This window comes from Cuculus canorus, chromosome 5 (genome assembly GCF_017976375.1).
Source record: "Cuculus canorus isolate bCucCan1 chromosome 5, bCucCan1.pri, whole genome shotgun sequence".
Taxonomy (NCBI): domain Eukaryota; kingdom Metazoa; phylum Chordata; class Aves; order Cuculiformes; family Cuculidae; genus Cuculus; species Cuculus canorus.
The window spans coordinates 41,171,317-41,197,879 of record NC_071405.1 but is presented as its reverse complement, the minus strand read 5'-3'; the positions used below and the strand labels follow the sequence as shown (position 1 = coordinate 41,197,879).

The following is a 26,563-nucleotide window of genomic DNA, read 5'->3' as shown; positions in this document are numbered from 1 at the left end:
GTGGATAGTGCCAGAGAAAAGCCTGCAGAGGTCAGAAGAGCAGGTCCTCAGCAGGGAGGGAGGAGAACAAACAGCATCCCTGCTGCTGCACAGCAGCTACTCTATTCACAGCATGCAACTGAAAACAGCGGCTTATGGAGCCACCCTTTCAAAGCCATCAAACCTCTTTTATATATCATTCTAATTTTGTGCACCACAACCAACCTGCAAAAAGAACAAGGGAGGAATAAATTATTTTCAGGCTGATCAAAACCAAACACTGAAGGCTGAAAGCTGAGCAGCACACAACAATGTGGCTCAGCCCCCCAGGGGAGCCACTCGTTTTCTTGCTGTCGTGGACGGTGTTCGCAGGACCCACCACAGACAAGGAACTCCACAGTCTATCACAACTGACAATTTCCAAGGCTCATCCTGCAGAAAAGGGAGCTCAGAATGGAGAAGCACAGGGAGCAAATCTCCTTGCATTGACCTAGAAATGGCAAATCTCCCGATTTCAAAATGGTCATTAGCTTTTTATGTAACAAGACAGATTACCTGAGGAGAGGGGTCCAATGCCAAAGGCTACACTGTGATGAGCGAAAGCAGACAGGGGGGGTTTGAATGCTCACTTTGGAGCAATGGAACTTTCGCTGCTCATCAGAAATGGCCCTGAAGGCCTTGGAAGTTGATAACAAGCGAGAGCCAGCTAGCAGAAGTTTACTGATAAGCGGGCATTGGAATGCAGAAAGCTGGAAAACAACCAGAAGAGACTGTGCCTGCACACAGTTCAAGAAGAAAAACTTTTTTCATCCTGAGGAAGACTTCTTACTGCATCCCTAAGACCCCGGCCCACGACCATCAGGAGGCACTACGCAGGTACAAGGCTGGAGTGAACCTTCCAGAACTAATTATAATACGAAGCGGGGAAAAGTTATGAATATGTACTAGGCGCTTATAACTATGCATGTATTTACACTATAAGTAGCTGTTAGTTAAGTCATGTGGCGTGCAAGCTAGGAGAAAAACCCCCTTGCACCTCAGCACTGGAAATAAACATACCTGCTTTATAACTCATTTTGGTTTATAGGGTTTGATTCTGTAAAACAGCTGTGGTTAGGACCTCACTTTAGAAAGGGCTTTATCCAGGCACATTTCACCTGACCTACTTTAAATACCTCCTTTAGGGTGAGACAAACCTTGTCTCAGGAGTGACAACTTCTGTGGACTGGAAAGAAAGCAGAGGTCAACTGTAATGAAGATGCAGATTTCTAAATGTAGCTGAGACAAACGCCTAAGTGTCCAGGGCTCACTGCTTTCCTCACGGTTATCAGGAGTTCCCAAACAAAACTCTAGTCTACATCCTTCACCACACAGCTTTATTCTTGCTGGATTTTGGCTTAAGGATGCCTCCGAGTGATTCACTTGTGGATACTTGGTTTGCAAAGATCCTAGCTGCTCTGCTGACTATTCTGAGCTGCCCATACAGATAGATTCTGTTTCTTGGTCCTCATCTCAAGAACAGAGGAATAACTTCTATTGTAAAGGTTTGCTGTGAAAATAATGAATTTTAAAAGCCATGAAGTTCTTCCCTGATACTGCTGTAGCTGGGGAAGTATTAAACATAAGACAAAAGAAAGCCTCATGGTTTTCAAAATCATGCGTAAGGCATACAATGTCTCCTGCTGTCCATGCTTGTCCTAAGCCTGGGACCCTAAATACAGAGCCACTGGCTTTATGGCAACGTGCCTCACTGGCCTCAGCTTTGGCCCTGGCTCTGGGAGCACAAGTGTTACTCCCACTGCAGGTGGATGGAACTACTGAAGTATAAATGACCTTGAGAGGTGTGGCCTGGAAAGCTCTGCCTCCCTGCACCCCTGGGGATGGTGGGAAGGTGCAGGATATGGGTCTCCACAGCCCCCCCTCCAACAGAGGGAGCCTTCCCAAGGGCTGCCAGTCCTCCCACGCACCCTGCTGCCACGCACACTTAAACTGTCAGCAACTTTGATTTTTGTATGTTACCCAGTGTCCGTTGAGATTTGCTAACACTTCTTCTCCTGATTTAATCTTCCCAGAGATTTGATTAATGCTTGTGCTGCCACCGAAGAAAGGCTGTCAGGGGAGAACAGAGATAGAAAATACGATCAGTCCAGTGAGAAATGGAAGGGAGCCAAACACAGTGATGCAGCAGGAGGGGAGGAAAGTGCAACCTGCTTGATATCCACTTGATATCCACTATTTCTGGGGAAAGGTAGAGAGAATTCTAACATGGGCTTTGACATTTAACAATAAGCATTGTGCCCACCTCCTTGTGTGTGCAATACCAAAATCACTGTGGAAGCTGCAGGAAGGGAGATAAGACTTCAGGTGTATTAACATTCAGCAGTGTAAGGCCTCGCCTTCATTGCAAATACATCTATTGTCAGATAGACATGGGGAGATAAGTGTATGTGGGTGAGTCCTTCCCATTGTCCAGAATCGCATTACAGTTTGCACCCTTATACTTGCATCCTTGTCCAAAGAAAAGGAGCAGCACTAATGCAGTTGGTGACTTTTCCTGCTTATGTGTGGCACTGCTGACGGCTGCATCTGCATGAAGTCTCCAGTATGAAGAAGCTCTCGTCAGCAACAAACAAAAAAAGAAAAAGGGAATTTCCTGAGACAAGGAAAAGATTCCCAGAACAATGGAAAATTCCCCTCACCTCCTGCCTGCCAAGACAGGAAACAGCAGTGATAGAGTGACTACCTCTTCTATTCATGCCACACATTTCTTCAGACATTTTAGCAGCTATTTTTCAATAGTGTTTGTGCAGAAGACCTTTTTTTTTTTTTTTAAAAATAACAATATAAAACCAAATTTCCTGCAACACCCATGGAAAAAGAAATCACGAGTATCTTAAGAATCAAAGTATGCAATCCAGCAGAGAATGGGTACATATCCAAATTAATAACAAATTTATGAGATCTACCTTTAACTTCTCATAATTCTATTAAAAAAGGTCACTAAGAAATAGTCAAAGCAGAGCATGTAATTAAGCCACAGGGACCTTTCTGAGTCATGTTTGGACTACATATATTGTTTTCAAGCCAGAAAAGAAGGGTCTGCATTTTAAGCATTAGTAGTTGCAGGTTTGGGACAATACTGACCAACGTCAGGAAAATACTCCATTGGCCTCAACACAGTAAGTCAGGCCTATGGGAAGAACAGGCTTTAAAGACAAGTATATGGAAGTGTTAAGGAAGTACATGGGGAAACAGTTCACTTTGCAAGGGGAAATAAAGACAGAAAATCATTATTGCCCCTAGAAAGATGCAGTCTGCAAAAGACTTCCCTAACCCCAGTAATCTCTTCATTTATGTTGGCTAAGGCTACAACTCTAAAGTCCTGCAGGCTCTCAGTTCTCCATCTTTCCTTCTATGCCCAGGCAAGAAACTGTTGGAACAGAAGAGAAATGGGTGCTCCTTAGAAAGTTAACTGCCCAAGAAATTTACAGGTTATCATCTTCCCTCCCAAATTTTAACACACAGAACTACAGGAATGCTCCAAGATGTTTCCATTGTATCTGCATACCACAACCACGCATCACCAGGCTTTCTAGGGGAGGGACTAGCTACATGAACAAATCAGGCAATGACACTCTGACTCATCAGTGTGACAGCCGTTCAAAATCATCTGCCTGGAAACGGTCTCTTTCCTAATATCTGGGCAAACCTTGAACAACACAATATCAATATCAATATCAATATCAATATCAATATCAACACTTGCAAAGCAAGAGTACACATGTGATGGCCACTGGAGAGCTACACTGAAAATCCACGTTCTAACTTGCCTCAAAGTAGTTTGTACACCTCAAGGTAGTTTGCAAGCAAAATAATTGTACCTTCCTAAACAGAAGCAGCACTGTCATTGCCAGATATTCACAACACAGTTTGGCCAGCAGCCTGGCGGTGAACAAGTCGTGTAAAACTCAGGCTTCCTGGGTTCAAATCGCATTGCAGTAGGCAGAACTGACTGCAGGATGTTGCCTCCTCTCTGGGTAGGTCAGCCCATGTCCATGCATACATTGCTAGTACATAAATGATCTGGTGTGCACAGTCAAACCTGGCCTGGAGTACACGGGTAAGCCTGAGACCAATTCAAAATGGGGCCACGATGTCCCTTACCTTTAGCTTGAATTCCAGTTCTGCCCTGTGGTTAGTTTTCTCACAGTCGATGGTAACTTTCCCTCCAAGCTCCATTGTCATTGTACCATATAAAAGTCCTGAAAGGGTAAAAAGAGACTTCAGAGAGGCCTCTATGGAAGGTATCCGCTTTCTCTACTCAAACTGGCTCCCACTGGCACACTGTGAAATTTGCTACTTGGCCTAAAGTTTTGAAAAGACAGAAACCAAAGTTTCTAAGAAATGGCTCTTTGCTATAAACATGAACAATCCTTCCCAGTCCACATTGCCCATTCATTACACCAGCTGGGAAATAGCTTGACTTATAGGTTCTGATAGTGCACCTGTGGCAAGCTGAAAGTAGGAAAGGAAACGTAAGGAAAGTTCTGCCCAGCAACTTCATTTATATTAGTGCTTATATAGACTCAGCCACTTCTTACAGGCAGATGGGGCAGAAAGGAGCTGTAACGGGATTCAGCAGAATCTGGGAGACAGCAGTCATATAGGGGACTCTTTCACACGTGCTTACCTGTTTCTTAAAAGGTCATTTGTAGAAAGAGAAAAATTGGCAAGAGAAAGATCTGTGTACTGCAATAGTTGACAGAGGGCATGACTTACAAAAGTTACTGTTTTCAGGTAGCTAGACCCTCCATAAATATTAGAAGTCAACGTGTCAAAATAAAAAATATTCAAACCCCCAAACTGGACCAAACTGCTGCAGGAGTGATTTTACCACTGTGGTTGAAAAGCTACCAATGCTTAGATTCCTAAGGAGAAATGCAAAGTTACAGCAGTGAATCAGCAGCCATCTCCTGGCCTCAGTGCACATTTGGCTCAACAGCGCAAAGCCACGTGGTAACAGGTATCAGCCTCACTGAGGCAGCTCATACACTGAGGAGTATCATGGCTAGAGTAACAAAGCAATCAGGAGAGAAATCAGGAATTTCCTTTATTCTCAAAAAGTCAGAAAATATATGAAATAATTTCAGTCCTAACAGTAGAAAAGCTTATTGTTCTCAGAAGCTTAGAAATGTACTCATATTCTGTCTGTCTTCACTTTATCTGCAGTACATATACACATTATTTTTTGATTCTACATAGTGTTGAAACTAACTTAGATGGGCCTAATTCTGTCCTCAGCTCTGCACCAACAAATCAAAAAGACTTCAATGAGGATTACCAGTCTTCTGCTGAGCACAGAAGAGCAAGTGCTCCCTGGAATTACCAGTCCCTGTGCTGCCCGGTATCCAAGAGGAAAGAAAGAAAGCCACAGAAAAGTTAATCAGTAAGATACCAGTACAATATTTTGCTTGTTTGCTTCCGACTGAACAGTTATAACTTACCCTTACAGTGGGCGTATGGCATAGTAATTATATAATCTTCTCCCCTGTTTAGAAACGTAAGCTTTGCTTTCCCATCCAACAGTGCAGAAAGTGAGTTACCTAGAATTTAAAAGAATAAATACATATATATTAAAAAAATGCGTGCTAAACTTGGTCACTCATCCCACTTTAGAAAAATAAAAAATTCTCTGCTGTGCAGCTCATATTTGCTCTGGCATTTAAGCCCTGCTGCAGAAAGGGCGGTAGATTAAATAAGTCACTAGTGGGATGCAGAAAGCAATTCCAATGCTTACAAGTTTTTCAGGTCCTTTTGTTCTTACAACTTTTCTGATCAGGTATGATTCCAAACAACAAATAAAATTGCCAGAAGGACAGCAATGATTATTTACAAGTGTTTCAACAAATGCATTTGCAAGAGGAAAAGAGGTGTCTGTCTAAGCAAAAAACTGATTTCAACTAGCAACACTGTTTCAGAGCCTGCAGTTGTGCTGCCTCCATTGAGATTAACAGATTTGAGGACATTTTGAAATTCTAGGGTTCAACTCAGAAATCTGAGAGCTAGATAAAGAGTTACACTTACATAGAAACTTTGCAAAAGTCAGCTGGAAAATCAGATACCTATAAAATGACTTATCTGTGAGCATACGCAAAGTAGTCTGACAGACAATTGCTCATGCATTCTTATGAACCTTTGCTTTGTGAAAACCATGTTTTTAGAACTCTCAATTTTTTTCTATCTGAAATGGTGGAAATGGGGAAAACCAGGAGAGACAAGGCAAGGAATTAGGGTGTCTTGGTGGTAGAACTCTTTTAAGCATTTCCTTGCTCTTAACTCTCAACATACTCAGGAGTGATTGAAAAACAAACCAATGCCATGATGTTGCCTGAAAGATGCCTCAGCTTAATGCCTTACCATAAAACTTGGACCTAGCTAGAATGCTGCCAGTAATGCAGAATCCATCCTTTCTATTGCTGACATGAAAAGCTGACACCGGTGGATGATGGGAGACCTAGAAATAAAATAGGCACAAGTCTTTACAGCAGTCTTTACAGGCTAAATGGAGTGGTGGGTGCATGCACAGCCTCACATGATGTTACACATGCTCTAGTGAAAGTGTAAGATGGAGGTTGCAGGACTAAGCGGAGTACTCAAAGCCCCATCTATACCATTAACTTCAATGTTAAAGAAGGGAACGTTATATGTAAGAACATATATGTAAACTTTCTCCTCCATCCCATATTTTCTTGTCCTTGTGCATTTGAGATCACTTCAGGCCAACAGGTACACTGTCAGATTTTCAACACAATAAATGACAGTGGAGTTGGTTTTGGCAGCATCTGAATAACCTCCACAAAATGGATGCAATGGCTGAAATAAAATAAAACAAAATAAAATTTCTTTGATTAAATAGGAAAAAAACCTGTATGTGACTAGGGAGTCCCTGTCCCGAAGTCCACACGGTTCTCGGATCTCTTCAGTAGTACTGTAAATCTCAAACTAAACTTTTCAGGCCAGTTTACTTTTGACCTCAAGTTTACTTCTCTCTCAAAGACATTGAGAGAAACTCTCAATTTAATCCCATTAAAATAATTATAGAAAGTTTAGAAATGAGGAAGGTAGGATTTGGTTATGTGCTTTATGCCCCTTATGACAGAGGCAAAACAAACCATGTTTCATCAACAGCAGGAAACAGTAGGGCAGAATCCCATGGAAAGGTCTTTATGGAAGAGGTTAATGTTATGTATGTAAGACTTGGTTTAATGTCATGAGTGCCCAACAAAGCCCACATAATCTCCACAAATCCAAAAGGAAAAAAGATCAGCAGCTAGTTTACCACATGTCCGACTCTGGATGTTTACACAAAATTCCAAATTCCTCTCCTAGGGTAAGATGAAGGGCATGTTCCAATGCTTGTACCTCCTGTGTACGGAGGTATAAGCAGGCTGCTGTTTGCAACACCTGAGCAACTTACCTGTTCTGCTATGTAAAATGTGTGACTGTTTGTCTGAGGGTGAAACCAACAGCAGCGAAACGTCTCTCCCAGAATAGGGTTATATGGCTTTTTTATTCCCTGAAAAACAAAGTAATCAAAATGTGCTGCAAATGAAGATTTGCAATTAAGCTCTACAGAGATGGCCACAAAAAATATATTTTTTTACTTGATGTTTTAAACTAAGTAAGTCACAAGAATAAAAACTGAAGAACTGGTTACGCATATCCTCTTTATCTAATCTTCTAATCTGAGCCATGGATTCATCTGCTGTTCTCAGCAACTTAACTTTCAATACTGCCTGATCAAAGCTTTATAAGATGATCAAACTTTATTATTTCTGCGACTATATGCAGCAGGTGTGTTCTGATGTGGAAACATGGCACTATGGTACCAACAGGCCTGAAAAGAAAAGGAGACCTGCTGTCAGCGAAGGGAAAAATCTTGTACTCAAGGACACGTCATTTGTTGATGACTAGCGTTGCCTTTTAAGTGTCCACTGCAAAGGGTCTGAGGTTGGTAACACTATTTTGCATTCAATATCTACTCCCAAACCAAATGCAACTTCAATTTTAAAAGCAATGGTCAAAGTTGTCTGAATAATAGAAAAGTTAAAGTGTCAAAGGAAAGGCAATAAAAAAGTACACAACCACAGCAGAAGATTTCAATGCCTGTTACAACCCCAACTTCATGCATGTTTTTACCTTTGGCTTCTTATAGAAGCCAGACAGATACCACCTCAAAACTTGCTTCATTCGACTGTATGGATCATCTTCAAGGACAGCCCTGTAGGACAGGACATAAAATGTTCTTCATACTGTTTGCATACAACATTCATTTCATATCAGTATAATAACATGAATTACAATAGTATCTCCCCAGTACTAATGTGAGATAACCTCTGTGCTGCTGCCAGTGAAAAGGTGTCTGTCAGCAGAAACAGTTTTTTTAGTAATGTACATAATGTACACAAAAACTCTTAAAAAGTGATGCCCCTTGCACCGCACTCCAGCAAAAGGCTAACAAAATTTCTGGAGAGTATCAGGTTTGTTTGGACATTTGAGTGTGTTAATGCAGGACTGCCACTCACATTAGCATTTAGTTACAGCTACCAGTACAGTGAGAATGATAAAATCAATAATACTTATGCCACCAAAACCAAAGACAGTTCTAGTTTTCTCCCTTTTTCTTTGTTTCCCTCTTCCTTAAAACATTTTTAAAGCTGATGTGCTACATGGCCTCTTTCACTACTTTAAGATTTCATACAATAACTCAGGTTAGAAAGGGCTTCTCAAGGTCACCTCATCTAATCCCTTTCCACTCAAAGATGAAGTGGAAAGTAAACACTAACAATAAAGTTCCTGGTATTCCCAACCATTTAGTCAGGTTTGAAAGTCAACCTGGGTAAGTTCTTTCAAAATGCATTTAGAAAGACCTTCTGTACCACAAAGAGGTTTAGTTAACAAAACTTCCAAACCTCTTAGGTCTCAGCACTGAGATGAACCATTTCCTTAACTTCAGATTTTACTAAAAAAACAGAAACAAGGCTTGGAAATACAATTCTAAAATCACCCAGTGGAATAAACATGAGTAACTAGTGCTGCTATCTGAATATTGCACACACTGGTTTTAACACACACCAGGCATATCTCCTTGAGAAGGCTGGTCCTATCTGCAAGCATAACATTTTCTGCTCCCAGCAGGTCTCTCTCAGCGATGGTGTTACTTGTTATGAGTCTTACTTGTTATCAACCAATATAATTATTTGGTTTTTTGGGCAGAAGTGCTTGACAATTCTGTTTGCTCTCTGTCCTATTCCCCCTCTGTACATGAGTACACCAGAAGGTGGCACAGCTCTTTTGCGAAATGCTCAAAGGCGTGAGCTGAATCCTCACCAGTTTCAGTCAATGATGGCAAACATGTGAATGTGCAAAGGTAGTTTTGTCTATGTTTGTTTTCCTTGCTTCCTTGCCTCTTACTGGCAGTAGTCCATCTTTAAAAAGTCACTGCAGCTGGCAGCTGGCTTGATTTACATCAAATCCAGTGGCCCTGTTATATTTGAGAGCCTTTCAAGCATACAAATGCACTCCAGCCAGCACCACGCAAACACCGTAACACATTTTCACAGATATAAGAAAAGTGCCCAAATCGGGCATGCTCTGTGTGCTGCTTACTGGGAAAGCAGGTCAGCATGGTAGTAGTAATCAGACAGTTTGTTAAGGAATGAGCGCGGCTCTAGGATGAAGGTGGGCAACACCACCCGTGACAGGTCCATGCCAGGCCGCAGCTGCTTCAGTAGGATCCACATCAGGTTCTTGTTCTCCTCAGAGACAGTTTCTATTTGAGATGATTCACCTGTCTACAATGGGAAAAGGGAAATTCAGGACAGAAACAGGAAAACCATTTCTTGCAGGTCCATTTACCCGGAAGGTCCAAGCTTACAAGGCATACCTGGCCTTGGCACAAGGGTGAATGCTCAGCTACACCACTGCAAAGAGATCAGCTCTATCTCATGAAAAGTGAATCGCCAAAGCCAAAGTGAGTGCTACGGGAAGCCCTGGGCTGCTGCGAGAGCTGGCACAAGTCTGGGAGCACAGCTCTTCTTCCTGAGCCATTGCCTCCACACACCTCAGGATTGTGATGGGCCAACATGGAGCAACATTAACCAAGGGGACTCTGCACTGCAGTTCCTCAGGAGCTGTGGACATGCCCAAGGCTGTTACAGCATCACTGCAGCCTGGTGGGACGTATACAAGAAGCTCCTCTCAGTCCCATTCTCAGCAAATGAGAAGCTGTAAGAGTTGCTATCATATGTGCAGAAAAATTTAGGAGATAAACAAGTAATCAACAAAGAATGGAAGCAGTCCTCCAAGTCCCAAATAAGACAAACTGGTAGTGTAGGTATGATAAAGGCCCCACTGCCAGGTGATGTGCACAAAAAATACAGTAGTCCCCAATGCTGCTCAGTGCCCTTTGCAGGAGAAGTGCAGGTAATGGTAGAAAATCCAGGGATTATGCTGTGGTTTCAGCTATAACTGCATAGTTTCTCTGCATTCAGTGAGGCATTATGGAAGTTTAGCATGGGAGAATGGGCCTTTCAAGCCACTGAAGAAAGAAAACGAAACTAAATTTTCAACCATGGATGTCATTTTAACTCATCCTAGGCATCATAATTTAACAAGGAAAGAGAATACTCAAGCTTTCTACTGTTTTTAGGCAAAGCATTTCTATGAGATAAAGGTCACAGATCCACTTCTAGAATGAACTTTCATCTCAGAGATGACGCACAGCATATCCCAACAGGATTTGCCACCTGAGCATTCCTGGCACCACCTTTTTGGCTCCAAATCAGCCCTTTTACTAGTCATGCAGAAACACATTAAATCCAGCATGCGGGCCAAGGGGAATTTCAGACTGAGGAACAACAAAGTTCATTTCACTTCATTGCTTTTCCATTATCATACCATTCTTCTTGTGACAAACTGATGCTATACACAGCTTGAACCTCCAAGAAGGAATGGAAACCATTAAAGAACGTAATGCCACAGAGTCAGCCAGGGCTTACAATACATACGGGTCTGTCAGAACTTTCATTATTTATCCAGGTTCTAAAGTGTGCATGTATTGGCAATATAAATTAATGCCATGTTGAAATTGCTGTACCAATTCAAGTGTTACTTGCAATGAATCACTGCAGAAGGGACGGATGAAAAGGGAAGGAGAAGGTGCAGAAGGATGAGAACAACTTCAGGTCATTTCTGTTTTGCTTTCCCCTAAAATACATCACTGTCAACAATCCTTTTTGTAACTTATTAAAACTAAAAGCTTTGGAAAATTTTTTTTCACTATCAGTCTACCTACCGAGGAAGTCTCCTTTTATATTCTAGACCAGCTTTTGCAATCTCAAAAGTCCTTCTGACACCTGTCTCTGCCTTCAAATTCCTGCTGCAAACAAGGCAAAGCTGGAACATCAGAAGGACAAGTACTCACCTTTCAAACACGTACAGATGCACATACACACGTGCACACCGTTCAAAAGAGCTTTCGAAGCCAAGCTGAAAATTTAACAGTGACAGTTTGCATATGTGACCTTTGTCCTGCCAAATCTGAACTGTACATACAAACTGTGGGGCAGCAGCTTTAGTTTAAGATGACAGTTGATGTTATTAGTTGGTGTGTGTTTACCTTGACACATCTCCACCCATTGCTGATAGCAAACTACGTCATTGCATATAACCTACGTTTCCTTATTGTAATTACTGTCACCAGAGAGAAAACAATCAGTCCTATCTGTGTGTCCCAGGTGACAACAGCTCCACTTCTTGGTCAACAACAAAAATCTACTAAAACAGTCCTATCTAGACCCGGTTACCATTTGTTGTATGTCTGGGGAGGGTTTGGGGGGAGAAATGCACTTCAGATTCCTAGGAGTTGGGTTTTTTTCTCTCTGTAGGCAACAGTTCTGCTTGCAAGTACAATTTTTCCAGTAGGGGCTTGCACCTCACACCTGACATCAGACATGGCAGCAAACATATGCTACCTGGATTGCTGGCTCCAGACCACAAACTGCTGCTCTTGGGGATGGATGTGCTGTGGAAAGGAGGAGGCAAAACTGAGCTCCTCCTGCACCACTGCAAGGATGTATGGGAGAGATGTTCTTTTGTGGCCTTTCATGTAGGCTGTCCTGCTATAAAGAGTCTGTGGAGAAATAAATAGGAGCAATATAATCTGCTTGTGGGACACCTAACCATTCTCAATGTCTTAAGTCATCACTCAGTCAGTAATTAGGATATATTTACCCATATTTGTTTCCTCAGCATTAGTAGTGCACTTTCAGGAAACCACTGAAAGAGAAGCATAAGAATCTGGTGAAGGGTCTGGAGCATAAGTCTTATGGGGAGTGAGTGAGGAAACTGGGGTTATTTACTCTGGAGAAAAGGAGGCTGAGGGGAGACCTTATGGCTCTTTACAACTACCTGAAAGGAGGTTGCAGTGAGGTGGGTGTTGGTTTCTTCTCCCAGTAACAAGTGAAAAGATGAGAGGAAATGGCCCCAAGTTTTGCCAGGGGAGGTTTAGATTGGATATTAGGAAAAACTTCTCCACTGAAAGGGTTACCAGGCACTGGAACAGGCTGCCCAGGAAAGTGGTTGAGTCACCATCCCTAGAGGTATTAAAAAGATGCGTAGATGTGGTGTTCAGGGACATGGTTTAGTGCAAACTTGGCAGAGTTAGGTTTACAGTTGGACTTGATCTTAAGGGACTTTTCCAATCTAAATGATTCTATGATTCCATGAGTCTAAAAAAGAAACAGCTTTCTAGCAAAGTAGTTTCCTTTGGAATACCAAAAAGACTTCAGATTCCTAGGCAAGGCAGTAATACTCGGAGCCCTCCCAGTGCTAGAGCAGAGCTCCTCTGCTGCCTGCATGGACCGATTCCCACATTTCCTCCCAGCGCTAGAGCAGAGCTCCTCTGCTGCCTGCATGGACCGATTCCCACATTTCCTCCCAGCTCTCTACTGCTGCCTTTTTCAGAGGTGTCACAGTGACATCCAGCTAAAAAAAGCTCCTATATGGAACAGAAATGCATCCTCCTGCTGTTAAATGACATGAGAAATGGCTTTCCTACAAGAAACTGTCATTTAGGAATCAAGTGGCTCAAATGTTCCTTTAGGACACACGAAAAGGATGTTGCATGCATAATGAAAAGGGGACGTATCATATTTTGTATCATGCAAGGACTGAGCATCCTAATTGGCCAGGACACATGCCCAGAATAATAATTCCCTCTCCTGCTGGCTCCGCAAAGTATTGTGCCCATGCTATGCAGCTCTTTAATGCAATAACTGGTTAAAGCAATCACTTATGCTGGAAACACGCCAAAGCACAGTAGCGGGGCTGCTGTTCATAATACATAATTATTAGAGCACATGATAATTCAACATAATTTAGCAGAAAGCTGTGCACTGCTTTATCTGTAAAACACTGGAACTCAGATGACTGGCTCTTAACTGCTACGCATCTAAAAGGCTGAATGACAAACACTATGAACACAGACTTTTTAACAGAAACAAGCAGTGATTTTACTTTTTTTGCTTTTACCTCCCCAAACTCCTCATAGATCTGTTCAATATATGTTGTCCCTTTCCTTCCTGGAGAGACCTCTCCATGGATTTCTGACTGATCGCTCTCACTTTCATTTGTCTTCCGGCTGTTTTCATGCATTTCATTCTCTGACTCTTCTATGTTGTCTCTCTCAGACTTGTCTGAAAAAGCATCATTTTCCAAATGGTGGTGGTTCTCCAGGGCCGATTCATTCAATCTGCAACACACAGTTCATTACTTGCTTCAATTTGATTCACAAAGCCAGATTACTTGAGGTCTTTTAGATAAGGCAAAAACACCCCCACAGGGCATGCCACCCAGGAGAGTATAAAATACTGCTTTCCTGAATAGCAGCGTTTTTATCATGGAAACAGTAAGATATTTTCCATCAAAATTCTCCCCTTCAAACTGTACTTTGCAAAATTTACCACACAGCTCCACTTACCCACCCTTACACAGAATTGCTGCTGGCTCCACCTGGGAGCCCACACACCAGAGGGATACAGAGCACACACTAACAACTGTTCATCACTGATTAGAGAACAGGAGTGTCAATCAATTAGATTTTTCCCTTTACAGAAGCAAATCAGTGGATTGAAGCATCTGGGGAAAATACAACATTATGGGCTACATTTTCTTTTCATTACTACTGCTACTTTATTTCAACAGATGGTGGTCTTAAGTCAGCCTCACTCTGGAAAAGGCAAATTTACAAATCAGTAGAAGTATTTTCAGACACATACTCAAACTAACCTGGGGAATGAGTTTCCCCAGATAACGCTCTGTGGAAGAGCCAAGTTCAAATTACAGACTGGGCAATTACATGTAAGAAGAATACCTAGATTATAACAGCATCCAAGGGAAAGCACGAAAGGTGTAGCAAGATTCATGGTCAGTGATCAAGGCTTTAGACAATGAGAAGAAAACAAAAACTGTCTCCCAAGTAGCCTATAGCATCTCCCTTTGAAGAAGCAGATGCAGTTTATACAACAGATGGCAAACACAATTAGATGGGACAGAGGTCCGATGATGAGAAGTATTCACTAAATGCCTGTCTTTAAAAGTGATATTTAGCATGGGCTTCAGATTTCCTTACTCATATATGTCTTGACACATACATCACCTCTTTCATGGCCTAGTCTAGCTTGACATCCCTATGAAAATTTCTTACCCAAGTCCTCACGCAAAATTGCTCTTGGATAAAACAACAAAAAAAGATTTCCAGCTATACAAAAAGTTTCAGAGGACCTAAATAGGCCCTGGATCTTGAAGAGTTTTGTTACTTCCCGTAGTCCATCTCCCTCTCAAAGCACGATTTCTCTCCTCATTTCATAGGAATGTTCTGTCAAGCTTCAAGTCTCTCCATGATGGGCCTTTACTCAGACCATTCTGGGCATAATCTAATTTTGATTACAGATTAATTCTGAAATTTTCCATCCGCTCTTCTCCCTCAATTAGGCATTGCTGGTTAGAGCCAGATTTAAAAAAAACCCAACACAGGAGTCAGAACACACAAGTAGAGATAGCTTTTCAGAAGATTTAAACTTCCAGCTATGCACTGAAATAAGCTCATGATTTCTAATATGCCAAGCAAGCCACATCGTGAGAGTCACAGCTCAGTTACTGGAGAAACTCAGTTTCTACAGTTCTTTTGAAAGAATTGTCTACAGCTTTCTGTGCCTTTAGAAAAATCTTTCTTTTAACTCCATTGGTACACACATATGTATGTCTGTATATGTGTCTACGTTTGTACATATATATAAACTACAAGGGTTTTTTAAATTTATGATTTCACTCTAAAATAAAAATAAGACCATAAATCAGGCAGTTAATGACCACTTGCCTCCAGCACTAAAATTTGCTATTAGACATTAGGTATCTTCATCATTCTAGTGCCAGGATGTTACTTTTTGATTTTTTTAGCTAGCAACCCCCAAGTGTAATGACTGAACCAAATACACTGGAAACGTAGAGTATAGCACACACATGAGTTTAAGATAATAAAAGAGGAAAAAAGATGAGGAAAAAGTTGTCTAGAGAGTTTACCCCATAACTCCTCAGGACAGATATTTTCTGGACGGTAGGTCCAGGAAATTATTAGCTATTATTTGCTGATCATTTAAATACATAATTTATTTCTTAATATCTCAATGATTAGCTAAATATGTGTTTGTCTGTGGTTCCTATGCTCTCTTACCCAGTGAAATTTTTCTCCATGGGGTAAAAGTGCTTGAAAGAACAGTTCATTATAAGTCTTCTGGTTCATGGCTGAGAAGTAGCGCTTGTTTCTACTGCACATTTGTATGACAAGCAAGTGGTTTTCAGTGTTACTTGCTTCACATTTGGGAAATATATGAAGTTTCCATGGAGCAAAAGACTTTTCTTAGTTTCCTCTGCTCCTCTCCATTACTTTTTAAGGATTTCAGATGTAGTACAAGAAGGAATGGAATTCACATGAAATCCCACTAAACTGTGAACCAATTACCCACCAGACATAAACCAGGCAAGACTTAACACATCCAGAGCCAAGGAGCCATTCTGGGTAACCAAAGGGGAAACAGATGCTCCTCATTTTGAGGAACAAATTTGAGATGTTGAAGTGGAGCCAGGCTCTTCTATTCCCCCACACAGAATCACCATTGAATACACACAATATGCTAAAAAAAAAAAAAAAAAAAGACATGCCACGAGTTTGAACTAAAATTAATGTAAAGGCTTCCCAGGGGCTTCCAATGAGATTTGGACCAGGCTTCAAAAGCTAGGAAGGAATGACTAAGCTAAAAGTCAACAATGGATGAACATGAATGACCTGGCATTCTCCAGGGCTAATTTACTGTTTCAGCATATTGGAGCAGTCTTACATCAGTGCTTTATTCTCTAGAGGCATTATTGGAAACTTCAGTGACCAGGACCACTTTGGATTTGATATCACTCCTCTAACAAATCAAAAAATTGCATTTCACTTTTGCCAAACAAGTAAACTAGCCAGGGTCCTGGGGTTGCTGGACATAAGACGTGGAAACCACAAGAATTACAACTTAAAAAGAAGAGTGCCTGGTGCCTTAGAGGCCTCTTATCTAAAATCACAGATTTACACAGTACCTTAGCCTTTGATTCACTTGCACAGTTCTCTCCCTCTCATTTTTATACGCCACTAAAGACATGGATTTTAAAATGATTGTGTAATCACGACTTCTTTCCCAGCAGGAAAGGAGCAAAGCAGCCAGCAGACAAATGGAACTTTGGCTCATGGAAGATTCGCCTTTGCCAACTCCCTTGGGTTTTGTTCTCCCTATAATATCCATCATCTCCCTTTTCTTTTTCTCTTCTTGACAGAATAGTTCGGCTAATTTGAAGATAGAGGTAAATGTAATTAACTGGTCCCCTAACAACAGCGTGCCAATTTAATTGGTAAGATTCCCTGTAGGGAAGGCATTTAATTAGAATGATTGAATCCCTATGAGGAAGCCACTGTCAGTGGCAAACCAAAACCTCTTTGCTCAGCACTTGCACAGCTTTGGTTTTGCATTCTCCGATGTTTAAACACCCTTTATTACTCCAGGGATGACAGCAAGTCATTCTCCTGTCTGAGTCCAGATTAAAACTAGTGAGTATTGTCCAGACAACCAGACAATGAGCACACAGCTTGAACCAGACTCTGAACTGAAATCTGATCCTGTCAGAAAAGTCTGGTTCCCGTTGTGGGTGCTCTGTCCTGCTGAAAACTCTGCCATGTGTACTACTGTTGAACCCCATCATTCAAAAGGGAAACTTTTTTTGTATCAGCAGAACTAGAAACAGATGCTACATCTCCCAGTTCCTACTCCAAGGGCCAAGTGTCTATACCAGAGGGATTTTTCAGGTTGGCTATTAGCTATAAGGAACAGACACAGCCTGGAGTTTTTTAATGCTTACAGAGCTTTGATGTGAATCGATGCAGTAATATTAGCAATATGAATAGAAAGAAGGCTGTGGGGACTTCTTTTTTGCCTTACATAAAAAATTATCTGATGCATCAAGGAAGAAATTTGAAACCACTCAAAACCCCTGTAGAGAGAGAAAGTAATTATGAAACTAAGGCTGCAGTGTGTGCACTCTGCTGACTATGACACAGTATTATTAGAAAAGAGAACACATTATTAAAAAAAATATATCAGACTCAGAGCCATATGTGCTAGCCAACAGAGAGATATTGTTAGTGATTGTTTTTGTGCAACTACAGGTCTACTGTAGTAGCTATATTCTGCAGTCTCTACTCAGGCAAGCCATTCTTCATGGCCAGCATCTCCAGACAGCATTTTGGCCCAATCAGGGGACAAAATAAAATTATTTATGTACACATGAACTCAGCTGAGGTTCCCCTCAGTCTCTATGCTCAAGCATTAGGTGATGACAAACCTGACATGCACCAAAGCCATATATTAGTGATGGATGCAGCAGAACAACATACAGGCTGCTTTTTAAACAGCTTTCCTTAGTGGACTCTGGCTAGGTTACACTCAAGTTAAAAGAATGACCTAGTGTGAGCATGACAGCCCCATCTTACTGGAAGAACTCCTGGTCTGAGACAGGGCTTGTGTGCAAGAGGTGGTTGAGCCCTGCATGCGCAGAATCGTTCGAACAGTTCATTTCTCCATCCTTTCCTTGCTTGGAGGCACTGAGCCGGAAGAGGCTGGAGCAACGCAAGGCAAGTTCCAAAGCATCCAGCCAGCATCGACCTGTGAAAACAAAAGCATTATTTAAGCATAGGAGAGTAAATAAGACAATTCATGCACTGCTTCTCAAAAGCTTCTTGCCTAGGAGTAAAGCTCATCATATATAATTCAGGAAGTCACTGTGTACAATGATCTATTTTTCATATATTTAATCCTTAGGCTATCTTGCCAGAAATGGTGTGGTTTAGTAGTTGCACGAGTAATATGGAGGAAGGTTCACCCTAACTCCCCCTTCACTAACAGCAACTCTTCTTCTGATCTCCTATAACCTGTTCACATCCTCTTTTGCCTCTTTCTGATTTTGTCCAAGATCATAGAATCATAAAATGGCTTGAGTTGGAAAAGACCTTAAAGATCATCTAGTTCCAACCCTGCTGCCATAGGCAGGGACACGTCCCGCTGGATCAGGCTGCCCAAAGCCCCATCCAACCTGGCCTTGAACACCTCCAGGGATGGGGCATCCACTGCTTCCCTGGGCAACCTGTGCCAGTGCCTCACCACCCTCACTGTGAAGATGCAGGAAATGTGTACAGGTGTGATGCTTTCAAACCACCTGGCAGCTCGTGTCCACAAGTAATACACCCCAAAACCACATTCAGCATTTGGCATCCCCACCACACACACCACCCAATGGCAGGGAGATACTGAGGCACTGCACTGTGTGCAAGAGGACCCTGCTTGGTGTGGGATGACTGAACTACAAGCCAGCTTGAGGGTCCCAGGCAGGGTGTAGTGCTGTAACAGCAATCACTCCAAATAAAGCCAGGATGATCGATGCTTGCTAGAGTGATTAAGAATAGAGGGAATTACTTGTCAGGCTGTCTATTTGTCCTCTGTCTCCGTATTTCTTCTGTTTTCTCCGCTCCTTCTCCTTGCCTAGTCTATCAGATAATCTAAGTGGAGCATCAGTTTTTCTTATCTTGTCACATAAAATATTTACCTGGAGGGTCTACTTTGCAAGTACCAGAAACTGTAAGCATGGCACAGAGATGAGATTCCAAGGCAATTCCTATGCACAGCCTCACCGGATTTTCTTAAGGCCTGCAAAGGTCCCACAGGCAGACAGCAAATGAAGAGCACAGGAAACCAAACTGACCCTTGGCTCTTTTTGCAACAATCCATACCAATCTACAAAGCTGTGTGTTAGTATTAAAACCTATCTACCACAAGTCTGAGTTACTGTAGTCTTTGAAGCACCCGAAAATAGCCTGCTTCTGTAGTGCAGTCATTAACGAGGCCAGGACACCTGCAAATTCAAGAACTAAAGTATCAAGGGAGCTATGTTCTAATTTCAAGCATGTAAAACAGACCTCTTCATTACATTCCTCAGAATATATTTTGCAATAATTTGCAGTGAGCTTTAGAGGCAGTGGAGAACACAAAAGGACTTTGCTCTAGCAATGGCAAGTGCTAGAAACAGGTTTTCCCTGGATCACATTCATTCCTAGGTCCCATTTAGGAAATGTTTCCATTGTTACATTCAATTCTATCACACACTCAGCTCAAACATAGGCATAAATCTCACTGGGATCCTGCTGTCCTCTTGGGCAGAATTCCAATCAGCTTCAATACAACAAAAATCTGGCTCTGTAAGATATCAATGAGAGTTCAAAAAAATCCAGATCATACGTATATAAAAAATTGTTTAAAAAATTGATCAGCTTTCAGTGCTTTCTTTGATACAAAGCTGCAACCACTAAAAGAGAGGAAAAAACCCAAAAAACTTTGAAGAATTGTGCTTGAACACTGAGCAAAAAAACACCACAGAGCCCCATTTTATTCTAATTTAATCCTGTAACTTCCTTCAGCATCAGCTTATGAATTAATAATAACATCACACATAATGGTTAATAAAAGATTAGGAAGGCTGAAGGCTGTTAGAACTGATTTCACACTATTTTGTGTTTAACAAATATTCTTGCATTAAAGCTTTACACAGAGATTTATCCCCTCCTTGCCATGTAGAGGATTTGCATGAATAACCCATCAGAGTTAATGGCTGCATTGAGCACAAATCTACTTCCTCCTACATATCCCCTCTCCCTCAAACCCACCAAGAAGAAAACCTGTTTCAGGCTATCCCATACAAGACAGCGTATGTTGCAAGAGAGCGTGCACCACTCTGAACACCTGGATAGCAATCAGTAAAGGACTAACATTTGTTTATATTAAATAGAATAGTAGAACTTGCGCTAAGTAAAATATCAAAGCATCATAATTTGTTGTAAGGAACATCTTGGACACTGGGACCAAAGGAGAACAAATTAAATCAGACCTCCTCGTCAAGATGGCCAGTTTGGGAGAGAAACATATGGGAAAAGTGTCTTTAGATGAATTATCTCATTATGCATTTATATACATACAAAAACACATCTCCAAGCAACAGGCTCCCACCTCAGGGAGCATACCCCAACTCAATGAATATGCACAGTAGAGAACTTGCATAATGCAACCACATGTAACTGTATTACAATGATAGGTAAATCACTAACCAATCATTTATAGAGGGGCATGCTTGGCATGTGTTCGCTTTGTAACTTTTGTAATAAATTGAGCACAGAGGCTCCTGTCCGGCATGCTTGATTTGTGGAAAGCCAGCTAGCACCCAGACTTGTGCAACTCTGAAATAGAATCAGTGACTTGACCTGGCATGGGATTAGCTATTTGCATGCTGGTTGATGAATCTGAATTTTTGGACAACACACTCCTGCTTAATCTTACCTCTCTTTATTTTCCTCTCTCTTTACTTTTGCTCTTCTTTTCCAGTTCTGCAGAGCTCGCTCAGAGGATCACACAATTTCACATTTGAAAATGCTGCATTTCTCAAGATATTTTTATATAAGGGTCACAGGTTGGCAGGAAAGCATCTAAAGAGCAACATGAAGGTTTTCCAGCCAGTAAGTGAGCTTCACTGGCGGCTCAACTTAAGTGTCTCTGTGCAAACACAGGTAGCATGGGTAATAAACATGAGGAACTATAGATGTGTGGATGCATGCAGGGCTATGATCTCATTGGCATCACAGAGTCATGGTAGGATGGATGTTATGACTGGAGTGTGGGAATGGAGAGATACGAGCTCTTTAGGAAGGACAGGCAAGGGAGACGAGGAGGGAGTGTTGCCCTCTATGTCTATGACCTGATAGAATGCAAGGAGTTCCACCTGGGGATGCATGAGGAGCTGAATGAGAGCCTATGGGTCAGTATTAAAGGGAGGGCAGGGACAGGTGATTTTATCTTGGGGGTCTTCCTCAGTTTATCAGATCAGCAAAACCAAGTAGACGAGGCCCTCTGTAGACAGAGTGCACCCTCACGTTCACAAGCCCTGGTTCTCATGGGGGACTTCAGTCACCCCAACATCTGCTGGGACAACGCAGCAGAGCATAGGCATTCCAGGAGGTTCTCACCAACAAGGAAGGGTTGGTGGGGAATGTGAAGCTCAAGGGCAGCCTTGGCTGCAGTGACCATGAAATAGTAGAGTTCAAGATGCTTAGGTCAGCAAGGAGCGTGCACAGCAAACTCACTACTGTGGCCTTCAGGAGTGCATACTTTGGCCTCTTCAAGGGTCTGCTTGTGAGGGTATCATGGGATAAAGCCCTGGAGAGAAGAGCAGCCCAGGAAAGCTGGTCGGTATTCAAGGACCACCTCCTCCAAGCTCAGGAGTGACGCAGCCCAACAAAGAGGAAGTCAGACAAAAATGCCTCAGTCTTCACCTGCAAGGGCTCAAGCCACACCACCCAAGTCAAGAAGACAAAGGCAGGGACTGAGAGATTCAAGAGCCACACACTATAGGAGAAGATCAGATGTGAAACCATTTAAGGAACCTGGAGGTGTACAAGTTCATGGGAGCTGATGAGATGCATCTGTGGGTCCTGAGGAACCGGCAGATGAAGTTGCTAAGACATTATCCATCACAATTGAGAAGTTGTGGCAGTCTGGTGAAGTTCCCACTAACTGGAAAAGGGGAAAAGTAGCTCTCATTTTTAAAAAAGGGAAAAAGGAAGACTCGGGAACTACAGGTTGGTCAATCTCAATTCTGTGCCTGGCAAGATCATGAAGCAGATCCTCCTAGAAAATATGCTGAGCTATATGGAAAGTAGAGAGGTGATTGGTGACAGCCAACATGGCTTCACTAAGGGCAAATCATGCCTGATGGATTTGGTGGCCTACTACAATGGGGCCACAGTGTTGCTGGATAAGGGAAGAGTAACTGACATAATCTACCTGAACTTGTGCAAAGCATTTGACACTGTCCGATACAACATTCTTGTCTCTAAATCAGAGAGAGACACATTTGATGGGTGGACCACTCTCTGGATAAGGAACTCGCTGGATGGTTGCACTCAAAAGAGTTCCAGTCAACAGCTCAATGTCCAAGTGGAGACCAGTGACACTCTGCTGGGGTCAGTATTGAGACCAGTGTTGTTTAACATCTTTGTGAGAGATGTCCTGGAATGCGGGATAGAATGTACCCTCAACAAGTTTGCTGACAACACCAAGCTGTGTGGTGCAGTCAACATCCTAGAGGGAAGGGATGACATTGTGAGAGACCTGGACAGACTTGAGAGGTGAGCCTGTGTAAATGTCACGAAGTTCAACAAAGCCCAATGCAAGGTCCTGCACTTGGGACAGGGAAATTCCAAGCACAAATACAGACTGAGTGAAGAATGGATTGAGAGTAGCCCTGATGAGAAGGGCATGGGAGTGCTCATGGACGAGAAGCCCAACATGGGCCAAGAATGTGCCAGCTGTATCCTGGGCTGCATTAAAAAAAGAAGTGTGACCAGCAGGTCAAAGAAGTAATTTGCCCCTTCTAGTCTAGTGACTTCACATGGAGTACTGTGTTCAGTTCTGGAATCCTCAGCACAGGAAGGACATGGATCTGTTACAGCGAGTCCAGAGAAGGGCCACAAAGATGATCAGAGGGCTGGAGCACCTCCCATACGAGGACAGACTGAGAGAGTTGGGGTTGTTTCACCAAGAGAAGGCTCCAAGAAGACCTTACAGCAATCTTCCAGTACTTAAAGGATGCCTACAGGAAAGAAGGGGAGGGACTCTTTATCAGGGTGTGTAGTGATAGGATGAGAGGCATTGATTGTAAGCTAAAAGAAGGGAGATTGACATTAGATATTAGATAGTAATTATTTATTATGAGGGTAGTGAGACGCTGAAAAGAGTTGCCCAGAGAAGCTGTCGATGCCCCACCCCTGGAGGTAAAATATTAATTTTAATATTCCAAGGGAGAAAACAGAAAGCTTTAGAGGAACTCTCTGTGTATTAACAGTCAGCACTACTTGTGCTCCACAGAATACAAAAATGGCATCTCTGTATGCCCTTGCATTCATTTGTTATAGAAATTGATTTCAAAGGATGTACAGCCATAAGGTGGTGCTGTGAATCCAAACAAATATATGCCACAAAACCAGATGTAAAATATGAGACTTCCTCTGCAAATGAAAAGGTTACTTTCTCTGCAAATCAAGTGTGTTAATTGCAGCATAACACCGTAAAATTATACACTCTCAATTGCAGAGATTGCACACAAGATAAACCTGTTTTATTGCTAAAGGCCTCACTTGAAATGTTTTTACATTTGAGTGATCTTGCTATTGAGTAGTATTTTTCTTTATAGTGAAAATTATATAAAAATGCTAGCATTTTGATTACTTAATTGCTCACCTGACAAGGCTACTCACTCCCTCAATAACTGCAGAAGGGGGAAAACATATCTGGTCACATAATTAAAGGCCGTCATCTACAGGCACAGTAGCCTTCATAGTTACCTTAATTCTCACATTTTCTGATTTTGAGTGGTTGACAGAGGTAATATTTTTGTATGCAAGGTAATTAGATCAGAGAAGGGTGCAAAATGCAGGTTCTTCATGGAAGAATGGCAATCTAATATGATGCATATAAGGAAGCAAAAAAGAGCCATGAAGGAATTACAATGGTATTCCTTTATTCAAGGTTTTTTAAAGCTGCAATGTAAAACACTGCAATCAATTATCAGTTACAGTTTCCCACAAATTGTGGCTTAAATCAAGCATATGTTTAAATTCTGAAGGAAAACTCAAGACTGTATTGTCAGCCTATGGCAGAATCTTTTAAGATCCCACAGTCTTTTAAGCTCTTTTTATATCCAGTGATATAGTACTCCATCCACTGCAATGATTACTTTTGGACAATTTCTGCATTACCTCCTTTTGCTTGGGAGCTGTGAACTAAGTAATCCCTCTCAAACATTATCTCTGAGCTTAACCCCCTCTCCATTGTGTCATTGCCAAGAGGCAGTCTGCAGAGCAAGCTCTGGCTTTTACAGCCAAGCTAACAGAGTTCTCAGTGAGGACAGCAACAGAGAGAAATGATAGCCCAACCAGAGAAGACCCTCAACTCTGATGTGCAAAGTCAAGGCCAGCTAGATTACTCATACTGGCACCTAGCACAACGAGGACATTTCACATCACCCGTCTTTTGGCACATGAACTGGTCAGGTGGGCAGGTTGCCCAGCCACCTCTGGCTCCCTTCAGGAACATTGAGGAAAGACAATTTGACAAGGCTGTTCCTAAAGTGCCAAAAGTGGATTTCCTACCAGAGTGTTACCACTACCTTGGGTTCCTGCTCTCTTTTAGTAGCAGCCTCTCTCTTTGTTTCGATCATTGGTTTCAATATCCATTCTCTGTATCACTTTAGCAAATTATGATCACAGCATTTGACACGTGACAACGTCCTGGGAAAGTGGGATGTCAGAGGAACACATCTGCACATCACTCAGCTGTGCTCCCTGAAGAAAAAAAACCCCATGAAACAGAGCTGTCTCCTCTGAGTAGGTTTGTAACTCTTCTTCTCCATTATATATATTTACCATAAAATGACAACAGTCATCAGTGACAATTTCAAAAAGGAAACTCTTTGAAAAATCAGTTAAACACAGCTGGATTCCAAAGTTCCTTCCTTCTTGAAAGATTTATTTGGGAAAAAAGCTAATAAAGGGCCTTGACTTTGTAAAACCAAAGTTGAATACGCATACCACATATGCTTTGAAACCTCCTATATGCTTCCTCCAGGCCTTTTGGCTCAGCAAGCTGGAAAAGCACCCTGTGGTCCTTTGAGATGACCCCTGCAGTACAGCTGCTGAAATGGGAATCCCTGTGGCTTCTTGCAGGATGCTTCCTGGCTCCACAGGGCACTGCTGGCACCATGCAGAAACGTAGTGGCTGCAAAGCTGAACAGCAGCAGGCATGCACTTGCACCAACTACTTTGTTCATAGAGAAAAGGAACTACTAGAACCAAGTGACAAAGCCCATCGCTTCTCCCCCTTGGTAAAAAACAATCAAAGGTTGCTTTTGCTGGTAACCCAGTGGCAGTTCAAGGAACACTTTGAGTCAGTCCTAGTCTTTGAACAGATCTAAAGTGACAGCAATATCCCACAGAAAAAAACCCAAACAGGCGGCATTGAAAACGTTAGACTATCCAGATTTGAAATTCTTTACAGTCACCATCATTTCACCTAGAACAACTCATGACTTGATGTGTCAAGTCTATCTGCCGCATTTTGCAGCAGCTGATCACAGAGGAGCCAGCCAGTGTTCTCTCAGCACTAACCAGTAACAAAAATCTGCTTGAGATGGAATCCCATCAATGCACATGGAAATGTGTCCAGGACTACACTTTCTTTCATTGCAGTCTTGCAGCTACAGAATGGCGGGGATGAATCTCTTGCCAATTAAGACATCAAAAGCCTCACGTCTAGTAACCATACATTCCTCTAGAGAGTCATCACTAAGGGAATATTATTCTTCTTGAATTATTAAAGCCATCCAGCTTTTGGCCTCGTGCCTCACGCTTTCAAGATAGATGCCTTTAAAAATCATCCTGAAGTAGGCTGTCACCTGGAAACGATGAATTCTTGCTCAAGTGCACACAAATCACAAGTGATGAGAAAGAGGCTGATTTGGTTCAGCCAGTGAACATTAAGGTCATTGTATTCAGCTGACTGCTTATTTTGCTGTACCACTTGAGTGCCTGCGTGCATGATTTCTTACACTTTGGCTGTGAAGATGCAAGCATGCGATCCCTCAATTAGCTGCAGGTGCAATTTATACACCCAGCTAAATGAAATCTGGTTGCAAATGCCTGGATTTTAAACTGCTGTGAAAGGTCTAAGTTATATGAAGGACAAACATAAAGCTAAGAAGGTAACTCCTGTTTTTTCTAATACTGCCAGGATCCAGTGACATATTTCATTGTGAACTTGGTTTCAAATTGCAATCTTCC

The 26,563-nt window shown here is 42.1% G+C and overlaps 1 protein-coding gene across 5 annotated transcripts in view; it reads right to left on the bottom strand.

Annotated features, from left to right (window-relative positions):
- The window catches only part of OSBPL5 (oxysterol binding protein like 5), a 172,829-nt gene that overhangs the window by 8,565 nt on the left and 137,701 nt on the right, over positions 1 to 26,563 (bottom strand). For all 5 annotated transcript variants that reach the window (XM_054066982.1, XM_054066983.1, XM_054066987.1 and 2 more), the window contains exons 8-16: positions 18,122 to 18,293; positions 13,573 to 13,792; positions 9,649 to 9,833; positions 8,179 to 8,260; positions 7,457 to 7,555; positions 6,397 to 6,493; positions 5,484 to 5,582; positions 4,144 to 4,241; positions 1,999 to 2,088 (exon numbers count right to left, since the gene is read on the bottom strand). In XM_054066982.1, the coding sequence (XP_053922957.1) occupies positions 1,999 to 2,088; positions 4,144 to 4,241; positions 5,484 to 5,582; positions 6,397 to 6,493; positions 7,457 to 7,555; positions 8,179 to 8,260; positions 9,649 to 9,833; positions 13,573 to 13,792; positions 18,122 to 18,293 (1,142 nt within the window). The remainder of the gene's footprint in view (positions 1 to 1,998; positions 2,089 to 4,143; positions 4,242 to 5,483; positions 5,583 to 6,396; positions 6,494 to 7,456; positions 7,556 to 8,178; positions 8,261 to 9,648; positions 9,834 to 13,572; positions 13,793 to 18,121; positions 18,294 to 26,563) is intronic.